At 47.1% G+C, this 21,750-nt stretch overlaps 1 protein-coding gene across 2 annotated transcripts; it reads left to right on the top strand.

The window, feature by feature from the left end:
* The first annotated feature begins 4,334 nt into the window (after nt 1-4,334).
* NOLC1 (nucleolar and coiled-body phosphoprotein 1) lies at nt 4,335-15,374 on the top strand. 2 transcript variants are annotated; one of them, XM_066554986.1, is made up of 14 exons: nt 4,335-4,447; nt 4,589-4,641; nt 4,716-4,837; nt 5,955-6,070; nt 6,831-6,972; nt 7,478-7,575; nt 8,234-8,384; nt 8,930-9,070; nt 9,463-9,552; nt 10,842-10,988; nt 11,214-11,777; nt 12,475-12,587; nt 12,955-13,035; nt 13,283-15,374. In XM_066554986.1, exons 1-14 carry the CDS (start codon nt 4,337-4,339, stop codon nt 13,439-13,441), a joined length of 2,088 nt encoding a protein of 695 aa, XP_066411083.1. In that variant the 5' UTR covers nt 4,335-4,336; the 3' UTR covers nt 13,442-15,374. The 2 variants fall into 2 exon arrangements, with proteins under 2 accessions (XP_066411083.1, XP_066411082.1); XM_066554985.1 differs by having other exon boundaries at nt 4,586-4,641.
* Nucleotides 15,375-21,750: the final 6,376 nt, after the last annotated feature.

Raw genomic sequence — 21,750 nt, 5'->3', positions numbered from 1 at the left:
CCGTTTAGCTTATTTTTACTTCACAAGGAGATATGGGTCAATGAAACGTAAATGTTACTTCACACCCTGAGAATGGCACGTTTTTTTTCCTTTTTTAGATAAAACCCATACACTTCCCTGCAAAGAGAGGAACTTGCAAACTGGGCATTAGCAAGACTTACACAATACAGGCTAAACCCCTCTCCCCTTCAGTTTGCAGCTCTTATTCTAGGTAGTTTTACCCGCACATATGTCAGCTAAAACACTTTCAATTACGGCAAACCAGCTCAGCTTGGGATCCTGTGCCACTGTGGCAAGGAGCACCTTGCCATACCTCCAAAATAAAGTGGTGCTGAAGAATAAAGCAGTATTTAGGAAAAACTGACTTCTCTATAAAACATCACAGAAAAAACATGCAAGTAGTAAAGGCGGACAGGGGAAATTACCCTACAGATCACCCTCCCTCAGAGCTCGCTGATCTGCCAAGCCGAAGCGCACTTCAGACGCAGGAAAGCTCTGCCAGCAGCTGCCCTGAACTCCAGACAAGCTAAGCAAGGCGAGCTAGGAAGCGCTGCAGCCCGGCTACGAGCGCAGGAGGCACCGTTGCTCTCAAGAGCGCCAGGGGTTCCCTGAGCGCGGAGAGCGGACCCCCCTTGCCCTCTGCCCGCCGCGGAGCGCCAGGGGCGCGCAGAGCCGCGCAGCGGCACCGCCCCGCGCGGGGAGCGGGCAGGGCTCCGCTACGCTCCGCTTGGCGCGGGGCAGCGGCGGAGAGCCGCGGCCCGCCGGAGCACAGCGCGGAGAAGCCCCGCCGCTTCCCCGCGGCACCTACCGGGGGCCGCCATGGTCCGGGGCTGGCGGGGAAGGGGCCGCTGCCCGTCCCTCACATCGGCGGCGCGGCGAGGCGGTGCCGCACCCCCCCCGGCCGCTCCCTCGCCCCCGGCGCGGGACACTGGACACGGGACACGGCCCCGGGCTCCTCCCGGCCCCGCCCCCCGCCCGCGGCGCCCCCTGCAGAGCCGGGCACCGGGCTGCCCCTGCCCGGCCGCGCGTCGCCTTTCCGGTACTCGGCGGGACTCTGTCCCCAGCAGGGAAACTGCCTCTTCCAGCTGCTCCAATCACGCATTCCCTAGGTGGCCGAGGAAACAGCGCTACAACGAGGAAAGGTTGTGTTACAGTAATAACAAGCGATACCTGCTTTATACTCGTCCCTAACTTAGGTTTTGTCATGAAGCAAGGAAAAAACTCCTAGGGAGAAGCCAAGTTGCTCGCTACAGAATGAAGTAACTCGATGTTCTGTGTTTTCATCGAGAAGATGCTGCTTCCAAATGAAATTTACCCGTTTCTGTAAGACCATGCCCATGTTTGAGTACAGAGACAATAAGCAGCAGAAGGACACCGTTATTGTTCAGAGAGTAGGACTCAACTTACTAATTTTGTCAGTGAAGACAAAGCAACAGATTCTGCCTAAATTATTCAGCCTATTCCTTTGCAAACTTCGAAAAAACACTTGTAACCAGTGAGATCTTCCATTGATGCACTTCAGCACAGCAAAAGCAGACCCCTTTCAATCTGGCTTCCCAGTTAAGGCAGTCGGTGAACATTCTATATGCAGCTTAATGTCACCACTAATGTTAGAACAGAGGTGCTTACAAGCAGAAAGGAACCAACTATTTTTCACTAATTAACTCTATCTTAGAAGTCAGTCAAACTCTCTTGTTACCTCCAGATCTTTCTTTAAGCTTACAAACTCTGTGCCACTGCCTGTCTTCCAAAACCAAGATGTTTGTTCTCTCAATAGGGAAGTACTAAGACAAAAAGCACTTCCTGATGATAAAGCCTTATGAGTAACTCCAGGTATGCAAAGAAGAAACTTTCCCCTCTGAATCATCCCAAAAATATACACCAGAATAGAGAACACATGGACACTGGAGAAGTGTGCAAATACAGAACCAGCTTGGGATTTATGTGAAAGACAAAATTTAACTAGTTGGAAACTAGAGTCTATAAGCAAATTATTTTACTATTATGGAACAGCAAGTATATTTTAAGAACTATTTAAACAGATGGATAACCACATGTACAACTTTATGTCCACATTATTTCTCTTGTTAAGCTGTATATTCTAACTTCCAGTATAAAAAGTTGGAAACGAAATCATCTTGCTGATGTTAGATGAGAATTTCAACATGCTCTTATGAAATGAGCTTTTAAATTCTCTCTCTTTAAAGCCTTGCAGTAACACAGAGAGGGTAAGCAGAGTCAGCTTCCAGGGAACCCAAAGGGCTTCTCCATGTCTGTCAGTGTCACTTAGGATACTCTGCATTTTATTTAATCAATGCAAAGCCTCTTCAGCATTTAAACTTCCCAAGTCTCTAAAGTGAAATTAACATACCTCCACAAATGAGCTAAGTAAAATAACTGCTGGTGTGTCGTTTCAGCAACCTCCAACTAAAAACTCAGATAGCAAATCAAGGCAAAAGCCCCTCCACGCCCTACCACAGTAGGCAGGCCTAACAATCACTTACAAATGTCCTAAAGAAATAATTAAAGAAAAAAAAAAGTGAGAAGAAATAGAGGGAGCATTTCATCCTACCTTGCCCAAAATTGACTGTACAAGTCTTTCCTCACTTCAGTTCACTGCAGCATATGAACACAGCTGCATTTGGAGCATTTTTCTCAAGGGTCTGTCTTATCCCTGTCCAAAGAAAAGGACTTGATTGCTCCTTCTGGAGCCAATGCTTTTTTTGCTAGGCACTTACAACCAGTAACAAGGAAAGGATTGAGTACGAGTTTAAATACTAATGCTATCTCTCTTCACTTTTTCTTGGTCATGGAAAGAGTGGAATGGCCAGAGACCCCTAATGGAAATGTTCTCTTCTGAGATGAGCTGGGAAATGAGAGGCTGGAGAGCAGTGCTGCAGAAACAGACCTGGGGGCCCTGGATGATGGCAAACTGAACATGAGTCAGCAGTGCCCTGGCAGCCAGGAACGTCCTGGGGCCATCAGGGACAGCATGGCCAGCTGTGCAAGGGAGGGGTTTGTCCCACTCTGCTCTGTGGCCTCCTCTCCTTGAGTGCTGGGGGCAGTTTAGTCACTGTAATGTTAAACAGATCCCATGCATAGCTCTCCCTGCAGCCTTAACAAAAGAGACACGGCAGCCAAGGGGAGGACTGAAAAGACTTATGAGGAGTAGGTGAGGGGAACAAAGGAATTCACAAGCAGTAACACAAATCTCTTGAATTTGCTTGCGTTTTAGATCCCAGGATCTCCCAATACTGTCTTGGGGAATACAAGGACAAAACAGCTTTCCCTGCCAGGTCATCCGGACAGCTGCAGGCTCGACACAGGGAACACACCCAGAGAGCCACACACCTCTGAAGAGAAGCTGCCACACAGACCTAACTGGCAAAGGCCAGGCAGGAGAGGGAGATACTTATTAACCAGAGGAGAAGCAAAGTGAGCCAGTGAAGCAAACACAGTAATTTCCCTGGCTCCTCACAGCAGTTACTTCACACAGCGGGCTTAAAGTAACCACAGTTTACCAGCAAAAGCTGCATCTTCTCCTTTCCAATGTAGGCAAAAGCACAAGTTTGCCAAGCTTTGCAGATAAAGCTTGCAGCTGTAGGTTGCTGTAGAGGGAAACTACAAAAACTAGGAAATATGAGTTCCTGCAGTTTCTTTTCTGTAACAGTCTCATGTTATTCCATACATAAAAGGATTTAGTAGGAGTATTCAGTACGTTCCTGTATGGGTCCAGCTGCTTCACAGCCCATTTTCCTGCGTACCAGCGAACGCCGCTAGCATCGCCGAGCCCTGCCCGCTGCGCTGCAGCCAAGAGGGCCGGGCCGGGCCGTACCGTGCCGCTGAGGGCTCTGCCAGCGACGAGGCTGCCCACAGCTCCCGGCTGCTTCTCCTCCCTAGAGCAACCCAACTCCTGCTCTCCTATCTTCCCCAGCATTCTCCTTTCGGTGATTTAAAACGCATTACAAGTAGGAGAAAGCTGGTAAGGCTTAAGCGGACTTCAGTTTAAGTCTTCCCACTTCCAGAGCCGAGTGGGCACTGCCGGGCTCCTGCTCCTCTCCTGCCTTTGCCCCACAGGCAGCCTTTCGGCACTGTGCGTTGCCTTGGCGCAGGTACCAACACCGAGCAGCTCCCTGCCCATGCCCTCAGGCCAGAAGGGCAGCCTCCCACTCCCAGCCCACGCCGCCAGAGCGCCCCGGAGCGGCGCCGCGCGGGCAATTTGGCAGCGGCAGGGGCGGGGCCGCGGCGGCGCGCGCGCGCACGCACGCACGCATATACGTAGGCACGCACGCAGGCGTTAGCGCGTGCGCGCGCAGCACGTGTCAGCGTACGCATCATGGCGGAGCGGCGTGCGGTGCCCAGCGACCTGTTCCCCCTCGTGCTCGCGTTCCTGCGCGAGAGTGGCTGCCAGGGCGCGGCCCGCGCCTTCGCCAGGGAGGCGGCGGCGGTGAGCGGGGAGCGGGCAACGGGGAGCGGGCAACGGGGAGCGGGCAACGGGGAGCGGGCAACGGGGAGCGGGCGGGGGATCAGCGACTGACCGACCGACTGACTGACTGACTGACTAATTCGGCCTCTCTCGCTTTAGAAGGAGCAGGACCCCAACGCGGCCTCGCTGCTGGACATCTTCACCTACTGGCTGCGGTAAGTGCCCTCGCGGTGCGGGGCCCTCCGCCCGGCCCGTGGCCCCCAGTCCCCGCTCAGCCTTTCTCCCGCAGGTCTCCAGCGGCCAAGAAGAGAAAGCTGGTCCCGAATGGCGCCCAGGCCAAGAGGAAGCCGTCGGCCAGCAGCAGTGACAGCTCCAGCGAGGAGGATGAGAAACCCCCGGCCAAGAAGCTTGGTAGGTTTGTGCGCGGCCCTGGTGCACACCGGGGCTGTGTTTGGCCCTGGCTTCTCACGTGCGTTTAGAGCTCAGCTTTAGCAGCTCATGGGAGGCCTTTCAGTAGCTATCAGGGATTAGGCTTGTATTGACTGATCTCGGTTTTGGCAGGTCTTTTACCCATGGCATGGAAGATAGCGTCATTTTAGTTAAAGGTGATCTCTGTATCTTGTTAAAATTTAGGCACAGCAGTTTGTGTCCCATGGAAGGTTTTAGCTATTCCAGAGAAGAGCCAGGCATCCGTACTCACCTGCTGCTTGTGTGAGGTTGCTACCCTTTTTCCTTTAGAGCTCGTGTACTAGTGCTACCAAAAAATACATCCCTGTGCTGCACTTTGCTGTGTGGTGAGCAGTATTTTTCTATTTTGTCTGCAACTGTTCTTGTAGCTTTCATTAATCACTGTACACAAGGTTGTGTGTGTCTAGCAGTAGATTTGCAGGAGGGAAAGAATAAATGAGGAGAGGGAGAGACACAGAAAGAAAATATGTCTTCAACTTGGCCTATCCTAAAGCTGAATTTGAACTTAGATCTGATTTTTATTTGATAAGGATAGTTGTAAATATAAGACAAAAGTTTTTTGGTTTTTTTTTTTTTTTTTTTTTTTGTTTTTTGTTTTTTGCTCCACATTACTAAAAAGCAATCAGTAAACAGGAAGTGGAGTTGGCCAAAATACATTTAGGCGTCTGGAACCTTAACGCGACATTGCAGTGGTTCTCTTTGCAAGCACCTGTACTTGTTCAGCAGGCTTCTTTAAGCTGGAAGTTGTGCAGACCCAGCTAATATTATCTCAGTTTGAGGGGTGCTCGCTCTTTGTGGGCTGTCATTTTTGGTGGTAGAAGTCTGCACTTAAATTTGTGTGTGACAAAGCTAAAGTCTAGAATGGTTTTATCTTTTTGCTTACCCGTTTTGGAGCCGTCTGCCACGCACTGCTCGAGAAACAAAGTCAGTGTTATGAACTTCAGTCATGGTTTGATGACCTTAATATATCCTTTAGCCCTAATACCCACTAGTGTGGGATATAGGTATGTGACAATTGTCAATTAACTTGTCATCAATATATGCTGTCCCTTATTTGCAGCTAAAGCATCAGCTGTGCCCAAAGCAAAAGCAGCTCCTGCAGCCAAGACAGCAGAGAGCAGCAGTGAGGACTCCAGTGATGATTCAGACTCGGAGGAGGAGAAGAAGCCAGCAAAGGTTGGCTTTTCTTTCCAGCAGCTACTTAATGCATGTTTGACAGTGATGAATAATAGCAAATTTAACCAACAGAATTGTATGAGATATTGGGCTCACTAGTCCTGAACTATGAAGTGCCCATGCTGCTGCAGATACAATGCAAAAGGACATTTCTGTAGTGCAATTTGAACTGGTCCCAGGAAAAATTATTTTTTTTTGTCCTGCACCTTTGTTTCATATCCAGATCTGGTCCTTGCTTTTTATCCTAAGACTGCCTTCTTTGCAAAGAAAGATTCGGGTCTATAAGTTTGATCTTTATATGTATATATGTGTGTCTTTATGTAAAAAGAGAATCTTCTCTTTGCTTTTTCTTGCTGCAGTCATGGTCTTGAAGTGGAGGCAAGGAAGAATGATGTCAGGGGAGGAAGAGTGATAACATTGTACACTAGAGGAGACCAGCTAGAGTTGCCCAGTCAGTATTTTCAGTCTTCAAGCTAGTGTGATCTGTAGAGGGAAGAGAACAGTGCCAGCCTCAGAGCTGCCCCATTTTGAGGAGGCAAAACTGAAGACTGATGTGCACAGGAGGCTTCCAATGCATTTCTGGGAGGTTTTCTAGAGCAAAACTGTTATCTCAGGATTTTCAGACTCTGACCACTAAGCAGAGTGGTGTTTTCAAATCTAAATGGTAACTCCTGTGAAAGACAGCTGTTTCTACACTCTGTGTATATGTCCAACTTTACATGACTTTGAGGGTTAATCAGTTTTTCCTGCTGTTGTTTAGAAAGGTGCAAAACCTGTTGTGAAGCCAGCTGGAACCAAAATCCAGCCTCAGAAGAAAGCAGAGAGTTCCAGTTCTGATTCAAGCAGCTCGGATGAAGGAGCACCAAAGAAGCAACCACCAAAACCAGCAACACCTAAATCAGGTACCTGTTATTGTGTATCATGAGTGAAGTGCAAAATCAAAAAAGCAGGGGAGGAGTGCTGGGGGCTGCACCTACATGCAAAGACATAGGTATTGACAGAGCAGTCCGAAAATCTGCTTTCACTGCCATTCTACTCCAGTCTAGTTTCTTCTGACATAGAGGTGTAGAACTGAATGCAAATAAAACATCTGGTCCTGAGCACCACACTGTTTGAATAACTGTTTGTATTTGCCATTGTCTTCCCCTCAAAAAGCAGGGAAGATCTTTACTAAGCCTTTAGTTTTGGAACTTCCTATGAGCTAGAAGACACAGTTTCCAGAAAAGTTTCTCTAAGGTTGCAGTAGGATAATCAAAAGTCTTGCAGTACTACTGCAAAAGCAATACTACTTAATCTGCTTTGTCGGCTTCTGTGGTTCTTTTTTCTCTGAGATACTCAATGCTCAATGTTATTATCCCTCATCTACATAGTATGTTTTGCAATGTGCCTTTTTACTTATCTCAAAAGGAAGTAAAGCTGCCCAGGCAGCCACCAAAGTTGTCAATGGAAAAGCAGAAAGCAGCAGCAGTGAAGATTCTGATGAGGAAAAGGCTGCACCAAAAAAGGTAAATTAGACTATGAAAAACTTCATGAACAGTGTAGAAGTCTAGTAACACTGGGTATTATCTTGCAGGCACAGACTACACGTGCTGTGCTCAATAGAACTCTTACACCTGCTTCTCCTTCATCTGCTGGGATTATGTGTTCTAGCATCTCTCCATGTACTGCTTTCTTCCCTAATACCTCCTTACTGCTTTCTCTGCTCCTTCCTTTAGAGGAGAACATCTTGTGTCCTAACCATGTTGTGTCTCATTATATAAAGTTGCTTTGGATTATATAAAGTTGCTTTGGCCTGACTCTTTCATGTTTAGCTGTTACTTTGAGTTTTCTACTAGCAAGTGTTTAAAAATGTTTCCTGCAACACAAGAATAATCATAGTTGTTTTTAATCATGTGGCAGTTGGTAAATTTCAGTCAGTCCTCTGCCCTTTTGTCCAGAGGAATTCATCATTAGGGGTTCATGGAGCAGAAAACAATAGCAGAGGAGCTAGAAAGATAATGATACTCATGTGTTTCTTAAAATTTGTATTTGAGAATCTCTGTTAATCTTCTTTCCTTTGTCTTGAGTATTTGCTCTGAAGTAAGCCATGGAATTAAACAAGATCCAATTGTCCCCACAAGATTTCTGAAATTTCCTTTTTTAATGAATATTTCTTTTGATAAGGCTGTTCCCAAGAAATCACCTCTGCCAAAACCTGCAGCCACTCAAGCATGTCCGGGGAAAACCAAACGTGCCAATGAAAGTTCCAGCAGTGAGGACTCATCTGACAGCTCAGATGATGAAAAGCCACCTGCAAAACAAAAACCAAAATCTGGTGCGTAAAAAATACTAAATAGGGGGTTTTTTTGTGAAGTATCCAGGGCCATTCAGTTGCAGTCCAGCTGATGGGTTAAATAGCCTCTGATCAGTGTGGTATAATGCCTTTAGGCTTCCAGTAGAGAGCTGATCTGAGTAGAGGGTCAATCATCCAAGGTCAGTCTGGCTCTCTAACCAGATTATTTGAGAAGACAATAAATGAAAACAATGAAAAATTGACATATCTGATTTTTTTTTTTCTGTAAAAGTTTGCTGACAAGCTCCTGTTCTTCTAAAAGTGCAGAGAAAACTTCTGCAGAGATGGTTGGGTCAGCTGAACCCCAGGAGAGTTAAACTCAGTAGAAACAAGGAGGTAGCAATGGGGTGGGTATGATCTTTCAAATTAGAAGCTGATGTTGGAATGTAGCTACAGAAGGGGAATAAATGGAAGTGAATAGCAAAAGTGCTTTATTCTAACTATAACAAACACCTTGTGCTGCTCACATTATCATGCAGGCATCTGTGTTTCTCTTATCATGCAGAATACTGTGTTTCTCTTCATAGGTCCATACAGTGCTGTACCACCTCCTCAAGGAACACAGACAAAGACAAAGAAGGGCCTTGCTAAAGCTCCTGCAAAGAAGGCTGAGAGCAGTGATTCTTCAGACAGTAGTGATGAGGCAGAGCAGGTCCCCTCAAAGGCAGGTATGTTGTGAGGAGAGGGTGAAGGGGAAGTACTACATTGTGCCAACAAGGTTTTTGCAAGGTCTCGGCTTCCTTGAAAAAGCCATTTGTCTTTGCTCTATGTTGCTATTTGCTCTTCTGGAAGTTTCTGAGTAATTTGAAGGCATTCCAAACAGTGCTGTGTACAACTTGTGGATCTGAACTGTGGTGAGGTTGCATTTGCACATGCTGATTTGAAAAGTCATTGGGATCTAGTTTAGTGGGAATAAGCCAAGTTCTTGCATGGCTTCCAGTAGGCTGGCTGAGTGGCTGGTGTACTGAGAATGGAGCTTTTTCACTCCTGCTCAGGTTTGGATCTTGGGACAAAGGTTTGGTGTGGATGTGGCTTATTAATTTTAAACTTGCTTTTGCAGGCAAAGCAGTAGTAGCTAAAACAACCCCTGCTCCCCAGAAGAAAGCTGTGACTGCCAAGAAGGCTGAATCCAGTTCTGACAGCGACTCAGGTAATTCAAGAAATCAAGTTCTGATTCTTTTGTGTTAATACTTTTACTGGCCAAGTTGCTCCATAGTGGTGTATCTAAGAGCCTTAGTGTATGAGCTTAAAAGCTCCAGAGTCTTCATGACTAGCAAGATATAAAATTGAAAACCAGCAGCCTGCTATTCAAGGGGGAGTGTGACCATGAGACAAGACCATTGGCAAGTGTAGAAAAGTCTCCATATTGCTGGATGGAAAGGGCAGGGAATTGTCAATCAGGTTTCTCACAGACATTTAATAGTTAAACTGTTCTTGAGCATCTGTGTCTTGAGATTTTTGGGGTTTGTTATTCCATTGTATTTGGAGAAGTATCTTAAATAAAAATGTAATCACCATATGAAGTTCAAACTAGACTTAGAAGATGCCTCCCTTCTTCTGATGTGACCCTAGAAAGGGGAGCAGTGTACTTTGTCTCTTGTGTCAACCAGGTTTGAGGTTTGGTATTTCCCATGTAAGTTCCCTATGTGCTACAGTTTCCCTCTGAGTTCGGGATGCTCCTGTGGCATGTCTCAGCATCTCTGGTGGCATGGCAGAGACTGGGTAGCAGCTGCCAGTCTGTCTGCAGACAGCTAGACCTAGCATTAGGTTGTGTGACACTCCAGTGAGTGTCAGCTGTTCTGTGTTTCTGGTTTTGTTACTTAGTTGTCAAGTTTTTGATTGCTGTTGCTAAAGTGTTCAGAAATACTGGAATAGATCAGGTTTAGTATTCCAGATCCATGTAGCACAAACAAAGGTGTATTTGTACTCAAGAGTCTCCATTTTCAACTGCTGCTATCTCATCTGATAGAAGAATTAGCTAAAAGGAGATACTGTGTGTTGCTGCCTCACTTTGTATGCTTTGTCAACTTTATCTCTTAATTTTTTATATGGTTTTTCTGACCCTTACCACATAGATTCTTTTTTCAATGTTTCTTCTCCCCAGGTTTAATGATACTGGTACTTTCTCTAAAAGTTCTTTATTCAGTACCTCTTCTCTTACATTCTCCAAATATTTACTTCCTTGTGCATGCATTAGTGTACAGCTTAAGAGAATTTCTGTTTCCACTTTCTCCCAGCAAAGAAGATGTATGAAAAATGAATGCTGTCCCTTGACTGTTCAGGTGTTCATCAGATGCTTGCCAGTTACCTAGTGGCTCAGCCTTGAGCCACAAGCCATTTTGCTTTTCACTTACCCATAAATTACATACATGTTACCACTAAAGTAACTTGCACATGAAGCCTATTAACTTGAAAACTTTTTTTTTTTGTTTTTTTTAGATTCTAGCTCTGAAGATGATAAAAAGAAGGTAGGGAATAAGCTCCCTGCTAAACAACCTGTGATAAAGAATACTTCCAAGCCAGCAAAAGTAGTTGTCAAGCCTGGACAAGCAAAGAAAGACTCCAGTTCTTCCTCAGACAGCTCAGGTACTGGGATGGGAGAGAAGAAGAATTTCTACCTGCATGTTGTTCTTGTTCAGACCTTTCTGTTTCTGGGCAGGGTCTGATGGTGCAGTTGGACAGGAATACCCATTGCAATGTTGTTTCAAGCAGATGATGAAGTGTACTTTGTATCAACACTGAATCTGAATGCTAGCCTTGTGTTAAAGGAATGAGACTTAGCCTTGATTGCTCTTTTTCTTTCCATTCTAGATTCTGATAGTTCTGACAAGAAGGCAGCTCCTGTGAAGCCCACAACTAAAGCAGCAACCCCTGCAGCAAAGAAGTCACCAGCTGCCACAAAGAAAGCACAAAGTAGCTCTGATTCAGATAGCAGCTCTAGCAGTTCTGAGGATGAGAAGAAGAAGAGGAAAGGCCCTCCAGCTAAATCAGCTGGCAAAGTGGCTAAGCCACTGTCCAAACCTTCTACTCCAGCTCCCAAAGCAGACACATCTGACTCTGATAGCTCAAGCAGTGAAGAAGAAAAGCCAGCAGGGAAACCAGCCACCAAATCTACAGGGGCAGCAAGAGCAGCTGTGGGGAAGAAGGCAGCTGCTTCTAGTAGTAGCAGCAGCTCATCAGACAGTTCCAGTGAAGAGGATGGGAAGCTCAAAAAGGCAGTGAAGGGGGTGCAGAATGGTTCTAAAGCCCCTGCCTCCACAGAGAAAGCAAAAGCATCTGCAGTAGCTGCAAACAGCACGAAGTCTAAGCCAGCTGGTGGCAGCAGTAGTAGCAGTGAAAGCAGCTCTGAAGAAGAGAGTGGAAAAGTCAATGGAGGTATTACCAGCAGTGTGGGAAGTGGGTCTGTCAGGCAGTGTTACTGAGCTAAGCATGAATGGAAGACTTTCTGAAACAATACTCATTCTAATCTCTGTCGTTTTGTGGCATTTGGTGTAGTAGTAAGAGGGAAGGGCTAGTTTTGAATTTGGTGGGATCTTCTTTGTCTGCATTGCATAGCTGCTGACAGCGAAGTTTGTGGTAATGTGAAGTACATGTCTGTGTAGTTGTTGCCGGTTGCCATCTGTGCATGCACATGGTTTAGTGACAGCAAAGCAGACTGCTGGAGGACCTTGTCTCTGTGCAGTGGGACACCACAGTTGATGCCCCAGTGCACAATCTCAATCTTTACCCCTCCAGAAGGGAAACAACTAATGATACACTAGTAATGTGTGCAAGTGCCTATGGTATGAATCCAAAATCTGGCAAATTTTGGCTAACAGAACTCTGTCAAGTATGCAAAATCATTCATATAGGGCTACCCTATTGCATAAAATTTTATCCATTAGGATAGGATGGGGAGGTCCTTGCTGACTCAGAATTTTTTAGTGTCTGGTACAGCAGTCTGTTTTCTGGGTGAAGTAATGCACGCACAAGTTCTCACACCTGTGTCAACATTGGGTTTGCTTTCTGGGGAACAGAAGCCATTACTTCTCCCAACACTGCCTTTAAAGTTCTGCTGCTGTACATCTAACAGGCACAGTCGGGAAGAAACAGAAGAGGGAAGATGTTCAGGAGCCAGAAACACCACACAGTAAAAAAGCAAAGATCAAAGCCAAAACACCACACACAGTTCCCAAGGTGAAACGGGTGAGTGAGGGTGGACTGTGGCAGCTGGCTGAAAAGGCATCTCTGCCTTCTGAACAAGTAGGGGTTTTTCTGGGTGGTTGGGCCCACAGGATTATTTGTATTTTTGCTGTCTCCTTAAGTACTCTAACCTCTCGAGAACCCTAGGGAGTGCACATAACATATTATTCTGGCAAAAGCTGATTTGCTATACTTGCACAGGAGCACTCCTGAGCTGTCTGATCTGAAGTGGGGAAAGAATGATGAATCTGAGAAACACTTAAAGATTGAGGTGATGTGAATAGGGTTCTGTATTTGCAGGGCAAGAAAGGAGGTTGTTACTAAAGGAACATTGTATGTGACTACTGTTTCTCTTTTTTTTTTTCAACAGCCATCCTCTCCATTCCGTCGCGTAAGGGAAGAAGAGATTGAGGTGGATGCCCGTGTGGCTGATAACTCATTTGAAGCAAAGGTAGGGCTAGGTGGTGCCGGAGTGGTAACACTTGGTCTCTGGAAGTACATGACTGTAGAGCAGCCTCGGTGTGCTTCTGGGGAGTGGTTTTGGTGAGAGCTTCTTCCACCAGGAGGCGCATGGGAGAGCGGTATCAGCTCTTGTGCCAATGTGCTGGGCTTTGCTGGGTACGGGGAAGTGCAGAGCATTGCCCTCACTCTCTTGGGTACTGACTTGAATTTCTTTTCCCCCCCTCCATTCCTCACAGAAAGGAGCAGCTGGCGACTGGGGTGAGAAAGCTAACAACATCCTGAAATACACTAAAGGCAAATCTTTCCGTCATGAGAAAACAAAGAAAAAGCGAGGCAGCTACCGTGGGGGCACTATATCAACCCAAGTCAATTCCGTCAAGTTTGAAAGTGACTGAGAATGTTGGAGTTCATAAACCATCTGCTCACCAGAACACCTGGGATGGGCATATGGACATTGTGGGTGTCAAACCTGCCTGGAATGCTACCTCCCCATGGCCCTTGTGGGGCAGGCAGCTCCAGTGTAGGAATGTGGGAGAATGTTTGGATGTTTCCCTGTTTTATTTCTAATTTTTAGTCTCCTAATTTGAAACCATCCTTAAGCTGGTGTTATTGGCACCATTAGGGTGGCTGCCAAGACTTACATTTTCCTACAGTCTTATTTTGAAAGGCTGGCAGTGATTTTTACTTTCGATTTCCTGCCCATCTACTAGAAGCAAGAGAAATCATTGTCCTGTATTTTAACTTCCCATTTATTTTCCAGCCAGTTTAACTCTCAAACCTTTGAAAAGGCAAGTATTGTCACTTGCCTCTGACTAGTTACTGTAAGAACAACTGATTTGAGCGCTCTGGCTGTAATCCCCAACCCCACTTGACATTTCAAGTTTACCCTTGTAGTGTGACAGGGTTCCTTTTCTCTTTTGTTTTGTGGTTTCACCTTGCAATAAATACCCGCTTTCCTCCTCCTTGCACTCCTGTGGAGGCCACTAACCAGAGTACTTGGAGAAGCACTCTCTAAACATGGTTTATTAATTGAGAGTAACAGTATCGATTGCAGTTGCAAGGTGGGGGCTATTGTCAGAAAGACCAAGGTCTACAGTACTGCTGTGGCACTCCTAATAACACTTCCATTAGTGTAGCTGGGGAGTGAAGTTGTACAGAAACTTGACTGCATGGGGGTTGTGAAGTTTCACTTGATGGGAAGGGAAAAGGAGACCGAGGAGATTAAGGTCTCTTAGAAAAAGGCAGAGGTGGATAAGCAGTGTTACTGTTTCAGAGGCTCTGGCTGCAGTGGCATTACTCCTTCTTCTGTCTGAACATAAAATGTGCCAGCTTGCATTTACTGCCAGCAGTGTGAGCTGGAGCTTGTTAGGAGTCAAGGTGAATGTATCATTAATGCCTTAAATTTCTGAGTTAGATCACTTGGTCTTTGATCTGTTTTCCATCTGTTAAATCCTTCTCAAGAAGTAAAACGCCAGTTTCCCCCCAGCGCTAGGGCAAACCCTGGTGCTGTAAGGTTTGAAGTACGAGCTAAAAGTGTATGTTCAGTATGGGCAGCCACAAAGAAGTTGAGAAATTTGCAGCCTTAACTGAGATTTCATGAGCAATTGACAGTATAATGGTGTACTGAGGGGTGGGCTTGCATTCATTCAGTTGTGTGACTGCTTCCTTACTTTGGTGCAGCTTGCATCTGATAGAAAATATTCCCCCTCTTAGGTGGGTTAACTAGTTTGAGGAGCAGTAGGTTGAGCTCACAGCCAGTATGAGGTGAATAGTGGTGGTGCATGTTTGGGAAATGGAGTAGTGGGCTGTGAAATATGCTTACCCCACGTGATGAAGCTGCCAGCCACTGAGAGGTAGTGCGGGGCCTGATTTCCATGTTTCCATTCCCTCCCCAAAGGGTGCCAATGAGAAGAGCCTTGTTACAGGAAGCTGCGTTTGTGTGCAAAGCAGTGTCACCTAATTGAGGGTTGGGATGAGACTTGATGAGCCACCCCCATGTTCATGAGTGGCAACTTTTTCCAGTGAGCGTTTTTCAGGACTTCCCCCCCCACAGCTTGCACAATCACTGGGGCCTGGATTCAAGGCTACAGTGCAGAGGGGCCCAGGAGACCATGGTTATTACAAGAAAGTAAAGGTTAGAGGCCAAAGGAAGGTGGGAAAGAGTATTTTCTGCATGGGGATTTGAACATCATCTTTCTTGTCATTTGCCCTCTTTTTTCTCTTTATCTGGAACTTACATTTGAAAATACTTTTATGCTTTGAGGTTTTTAAAAAAGTATAAAATGTGAGAATTTAATGTGTCAGAAAATAAAGATTGCTGCCTTTGTAGTCTGAGTGGATCTGGTAGTTAAAGATATGGGATAGTGGGTGGGAAAAGGGAGGGTACCAGTGTTTGGGGATAACAGCACTGTCTCTACATCTGTCTACAACTACTTCTTGTCATCTTACTTAAATGATTGTGGACATGTAACAGACCTTCAGAAGTAAAAGGTCTGTTACATGTTATCAGCAGCTGGCTGGTGAGTGACTGAGAAATTTGGGTAAGATGGTAGAAGCTTATATCAAAAACTGCAGCTGCACAAGTCCCTTCCTATCAGAAAATCTCGTCAGGTCTTCTCAAATATTGCTGCCAAATCAGCTGTATGGTAGTTGGCCATATAAGCACCAGCATATAGAAAAAAGAAAGAATAGGCATAACTGAAAAACCCTGTATAGATCTAGTTAAAATAACTGATTTGTGTCCCCTTAGATTTCTTCCTCTGTGTGTGCAAGGAAAAGGAAAAGAAACTAGCCTTGTGGAGATCTTGAGTGCTGTAATGCTCAATTTTACCTCTTGCACTGTGGTTCTCTGCAAAGGGTGGGATGATGCACCACGTGCATTGGGCTCCGTCTTCCTCTGTAACCGACACACTTTGCCACAGCCTTCCACCTTGAACATGATGCTGTAGGAGAAGATGTCATGCTGTCTGAAGTTCTAACACAGCATGCAAAGAATGTCATTAGCCTTGCTGGAGATCAGCACCTGGCTGAGCAAGTGCAACAAGCATTGGGGTGGGAAATGGTTTGTAAGACTCTCAAAGTGACATGCTTGACAATCCTGGGAAAAACTGGTCCTTTCACAAGATTTTGCAGCTGCTAGACATACTTAGCCTGCATCTCTGCTCTATTGCTGTCCTGGTGTAGAGGCCTGGTTTCCCTGTGCAACAGTGGTGCAGCTACGGCTGTTATTAGTGCTGGAACTGGACCAACAGGACATCTCCGTCTGGTATGTGCTGAACAGTGTCCCTCACATCCCGATTCCCCTGTGCACCGCCCTTTCCCTTTTGCTGTCCTGACTATCGTGTTCTGATTGCCCTCCTCTCAAGGGGGTTCTGGCCCTGGGCGTGTCCGGGCAGCGGTCACTGGAGCGATGCTCTGAGGGCGATCAGATGCACTGGCCTGGCTGGAGGCACAAACTGCAGCGCTGTCCCGCTGCCCGTCGAGCTGCCGGGGCAGCGGGTGCGGCTCTCTGTGCCCACCGCGTCCCTCCCTCGCCCCGCCTTCGTGCCACAGCCCCGGGCTCGGCTCGGCTCGGCCCGGGGCGCGGCCCGTGGGCCGGGGCTTCGCCTCCCGGCCCCACCTGCGCCCGCCGGCTTGAAAGGGGAAGGCGGGCGGGTGGCGGCTGCATCCCTCCCTTCCTCCCTCTCCTCCCTCCCACTTCCCGCACCGCCGCGCCTCTCGCTCGGGCCGCGCTCCGCCGGGACTCGCTGCAGGTGGGTGCCGGCACCGCGGCGGAAGGGCGGGGGCGGCCGGCCCGGAGGAGCTGCGGCCGGCGTGTCCCCCGGCGGGGCCGCTCGGCTCCGCAGCGGCGGCGCTGTCCCACTGCCGTGTCCTGCCGGGCTGCCGTGTCTTGCCCCGCTGTCGTGTCCTGCCCGGCTGCCGTGCAAGGAGGGTCTTTGGCCCCGCGGCGTGCCTGCGGGGTCGGTGCGATGCGCGGGCGGGGGCTCGGGGTGGCCGCGGGCGGGGGCTGCCAGCTGCGCTCCGGGTGAGCGCTGTAGAGCTGGGCTGGGCTGATGGCACCTGAGCTCTGCCCGGCCGGGGAGACGGGGACAGGGACTCGGTTTGCAGTCTCGGCTGTCAGCCTGGTCCCGGCTCTGCCCGGACCAGGAAGCGAGTGTGCAGCCCGGCTTGCTCCAGCGAGGCGCGAGTTCAGCATCTGCTTCAATGCGCAGGACTAGAGCCTTGGCACGGGCACGCGTTCAGAGCGCTTTTGTGTAACTTGCTTCATCTTCCTTTAGAAGATTACATCTCAGGAGTATCTTCCATCTCCTGTTCTGCCTCCTCTTCCTATGCAACCCTCTTCAACCTCTGTTTACGGCAGCTCAGCCAGGTCTCATTCCTCTGGCGGGCTCAGAGCCAGAAGCTCTTTGGTTTGGTTGAGGGTTTCTTTTACGTGAGGGCGTAAATTGTTTCATTGAAGAGAAGACTCACCCCTAGCTTCTCTACTCCTGTAACTCTGTCAAATGTGATCAGACTTGTCTGTCAGGACTTTATCAGTCCCCATAGCTTTCTACACAAGATTTCACAACGTTCTGGGGTGTTTAATAACTTTTCTTTAAATGTGCTGCATCTCTGCAGAAAGAAGCTGAAATGACAAGGCAGTTAATGGGACGATTCTTTTCCTCCCCATTTCTCTTAACTGCTTCCCTAAGGTTTGGTGCACCTTTATCTTCCCAGTTTTCTCTGCAGTCTGAAGAACTTATAACTTGAGTGTCATACATTCTTCTTAAGACCAAATAACGCTCTGCCCTGTCATGTGCTCTCACTTTGAGGTCTATGGCTCACATGACTATTTGGAAATGGCCCCAAGCTGTTCTTTCTTTTTCATCCAGGGATTACAAATAATGTTCTGACTCGCTTCCACATGGCAGACCTCAGACCACTCACAAGGGGCACAGTCTCACATCAGCTGCTCTGTCTTGCAACCATGTTGAAAGCGAGAGAAAAAGGCTGTCCAGAAGAACTTGTTATTGCAGAGCACCCTGTGTCACAAACCATCTCTGTTCCTTTCAGAAGGCAAACAGGAAGCCTGTGGATATTGAATGGGGGAAATATCACTTACTTCCTAGACAGATTTAATGTATGATGAGGGGCCAGCTGGGGAAGCAGATGTGTGGTGTCTGACACCATCCCCCAGCTCAAGGTGTGTGTAATTTCAAATACTTGAAGATGTGTGTAGTTTCAAATACTGTGACAAGCTGAGATCCAGATCTTTATTTCTTTTCTAAGTTGTTATGGACCAGTATTTCCTTTAGTATCATGGCTCCCTGGCAGTGATCTATCATCTGGCAAGCCCTCCTGCTAGCCCACAGATTCCTACCTTGCTTGTAGAACTTCCTCCATATAACTCTAATGAGACAGGAAGGATGTTGAAGATGGTCCAAAGTACCAAAAGTTAGGAACTGTTAGGGGACTACATCAATCATTGTCCAAAAGAGATCAGCCAGATCACTTCTGGTGTTTTGTGGCAGCAGTAGCGCCAATGTGGTGAAAGGTATAAATCATTCTGATGCTGACCTGATCACTGCTGTGATTGTTCCCTTTGGTCCTTTGGGGATTTTGGCTTCCTTCATTCTCTGTGCTTGTAGTGGGGTGCTATGCATACGTAAAAGGAAAAATGCTAGAAAGGTATGTTGTTTTGAGCAGACCATCTGTACCCTATTCAGTCTGTGTGCAAACAACATTTTAAAAGACCCTCAGGGATATAGACTGCCGGGGGATGCTTTTATCTGAAGGGGATTTTTTTCTTTATCTTTGTTTTCTATACTAAAATACTAATGCTGGTATTGGTGTACTCTGACATTAGTATGCTATAGTGCTAATATAAATGTTTCAGTGTTACTGTAATTTACCCAGGTGACTCTGGTTAAGTCAGAGTCTGTGATAAACCAAAACCAGAGCACAGAAGCCCACCAAGCACTGGGCTGGATATGATTGATGGTTAAACTTCCCTATTTCCACCTGTGCTTTGTTTGCTTTGTACAGTATTGTATCCTCTAGGTTTTTACAAGGGATTCCCCTGGGCAGGCCCTGCTTATAGTGCAACATCCTCCTGCAGTGACAAAGTTGCTCTTGGAGCTGCATACCTGCCTGCTTTCACAGTCTTGGCTTCCATAAACTAGGTGCAGCTAGGCTGGCTGTCATCAGTGTGATGGTAGCAGATGATCCTGCTTTTTTTGGATCATACCCAACAGAACAGGCAAATCTCAGTATCTTTTTCCAGGAAGAGTTTAGAGCATCCAGGTGAAGATATCTTTTGCTTTTCAATTAATTCTGCTGCTTTGTTAACTCCTGAGGAGTTTGCAGTGAAAACATTTCTTACTGTGGGCAAGAGCTGCATAGAGACTAGGATGCAGGAGGGGAAATAATTCAGTCCCATGTATACAGGCCTCCAGGTCCTGGGCAGGAACTAGGTAATATAAAAAAGTGAGGGAGAGATACAAATGGCAGTCCTTACATTTGAGCCTGCTCATAGCCCTTTCTTTGTGGGGTTCTTTGCCTTGACTGCTTGCTGTGAGAAGTTTTAGTACTTCAGCCTAATAAAAGGCACCTGAATTAAATTGGAGCTGTGGCTGTTTGGTTATTTCACTTAAGTTGGTTGGTGTAATTTTCCATCAATACCAAAGCCATACCCTGTCAAACATGTTAAACAGGGCAAAATCATGAGACAAATTTCAGCCCAGTAAGAGGTTTCTCAGGGGCATTTCAGAGGACTGTGCCCTCTCTACTCCCTTTCTGCTGCCTCACTTTTCAGCACTAATGCATTGCTGTGGCTTTGAAAGCAATCTCCCAGCAGCTGGAGGTGGACAGTTGTGCAGGGTAGGGGGGATGCTGCTGCTTGCTGTGACAGTCTCACTTTCCCAGGTTCTGCTCCCACTGAGGTGCCTGCTCTGCCCTGAATGCTGCAGTGGTGAAACTTAAAACATTTGTGGTGTGGGCTTTTCCAACAGTTCCCTTGAACCCTTACTCTGGCTGCCAGTGTTAACTGTGATGTTAGGTCCATTGCTCTGTGTAGATCAGCCGGCTGGCATGGCTCAGCCAAGCATTTGTCATGAAAACAGGGAAGGGTCTATTCTCTCTTTACAAGCCTTCCCCTTGCAGTGGCAGGGTTATTTTTGCAGTATTTATGTGATGTAGCCTAGGACTTCCAGACCACAAACAAGGAGATGGTTCTGTCTACTCTGCTCTCAGGCCTCGTGTGCGATCTGTCATTTACCTTTTGTCATTTACTGGATTTTGCACCTCTGACAAGGCACAAGCCATGAATTCACCTTCCCAGAGAATCACATTCCTGTGCCCAGGTGTTTGAAGATTTCTGAAGACCACCTGTCTGCAGTAGCTGAGCTCCCATAGCCAGAGGGCTGGGCTGAGCCTGTGCTGCCCAGGCTGGAGGATCCTGCTGCAGAGCCCATGGAGCAGCTTTTTTGTTCAGTGTTAGTAAGAGGTAAACCAGCCAGGTGAGCAGGTGGATTTTGAGCCTTCCCTAAACTGGGCCATTTAGCCCTTGTCTAGGTCTGGGACTTCCTTCCCCTTTGCCATCAACCTGAGACTTCAACAATGACTAGCTGCTGAACAAGCCCTTATGCCCTTTTTGCTGGTAGTTAGCCTTTGTTTTATCCCAATAGCACTAAAATCAGGGGTGTGTCTGGTGTATCCAGCACAGCTCTAGGGCTGAAGCTATGACCAGGGTACCTTTCTGGGCATGGACAGAGCAGAGATTATCTCTGGTGGTATTGAGCTGAAGTAGGAAAAAAGGTCTCTTCCTGCAGCCTGGCATCTTCTCACATCTTAGCAAGATTTACAGCCTCCCTTCTTGCTTGGGCAGGGAGAAGAGGTTCCTGAGCCAGCACCTTTAGGGATTGCTCCTGATTTTGGAAGAGATGAAACCACCAAGAGCAGTTTGCAAGTCTCATTGAGTCAGCATGTGCCCCTGACCTGAGGGCTGAGATTGACACCTTACTTGTCATTTGGATTTTGATAGTCCCCAGAGGGTCTTGGCTGAGCTGAGGGTCTCAGTAATGTCTGGCATGTAGGTCCATGGCAGAACACAGTCCTTGTTGAAGATGGGTGACATTTTTTTTCTTTAAATAACTATACCTTTTACCTGGACTATTTCTTCATCTTTTTTTCTTGTTGCCCAATGAGAAAACACCCTACCCTACATAATGAAATCTCTTCTACTCTTCTTGGCATACTTATGTGCATGTATGACCCACTAGGTTCCCCAGGACAAGCCCATGTCTGCTTCTGTCCTTAACTCCCTGCCATCCCAGCAGAGATCAGGAGTACATGGCTGCCATCCTTCCCCTGCTTCCTGGAAGCAGCATGTGCTCCTGGATCTGCTGTGAACATCATAACTAAATGCTTTACCTTCCCTGGTGTTGGGCAGGATAAGTTCCCTTGGGGCCTCTCAAGTAATCTGAGTACCAGACCAGCTTTGTGGGCTGTAGCTCTCTTGTGACCAATGCTTTGTCACAGGCCAGCCTGTTTCCTGTGTTAGGGAGGCAGGATGCTGAGCAGATCCTTACTTTCCTTGCAGAGCTTATGCTTTCTTCCTTCCAGCCCATCACTTTTGTCTATATTCTCCTGGAGCTCTTGTTCTGTGGGTCCAGCTACCCTCTTGGTATCTGTTAGCTTTTCTTGTGTTTCTTATCACTCGTGCAGG

This window comes from Molothrus aeneus, chromosome 8 (genome assembly GCF_037042795.1).
Source record: "Molothrus aeneus isolate 106 chromosome 8, BPBGC_Maene_1.0, whole genome shotgun sequence".
NCBI classification, from domain to species: Eukaryota; Metazoa; Chordata; class Aves; order Passeriformes; family Icteridae; genus Molothrus; species Molothrus aeneus.
This window is presented reverse-complemented; position numbering and strand designations above follow the sequence as displayed.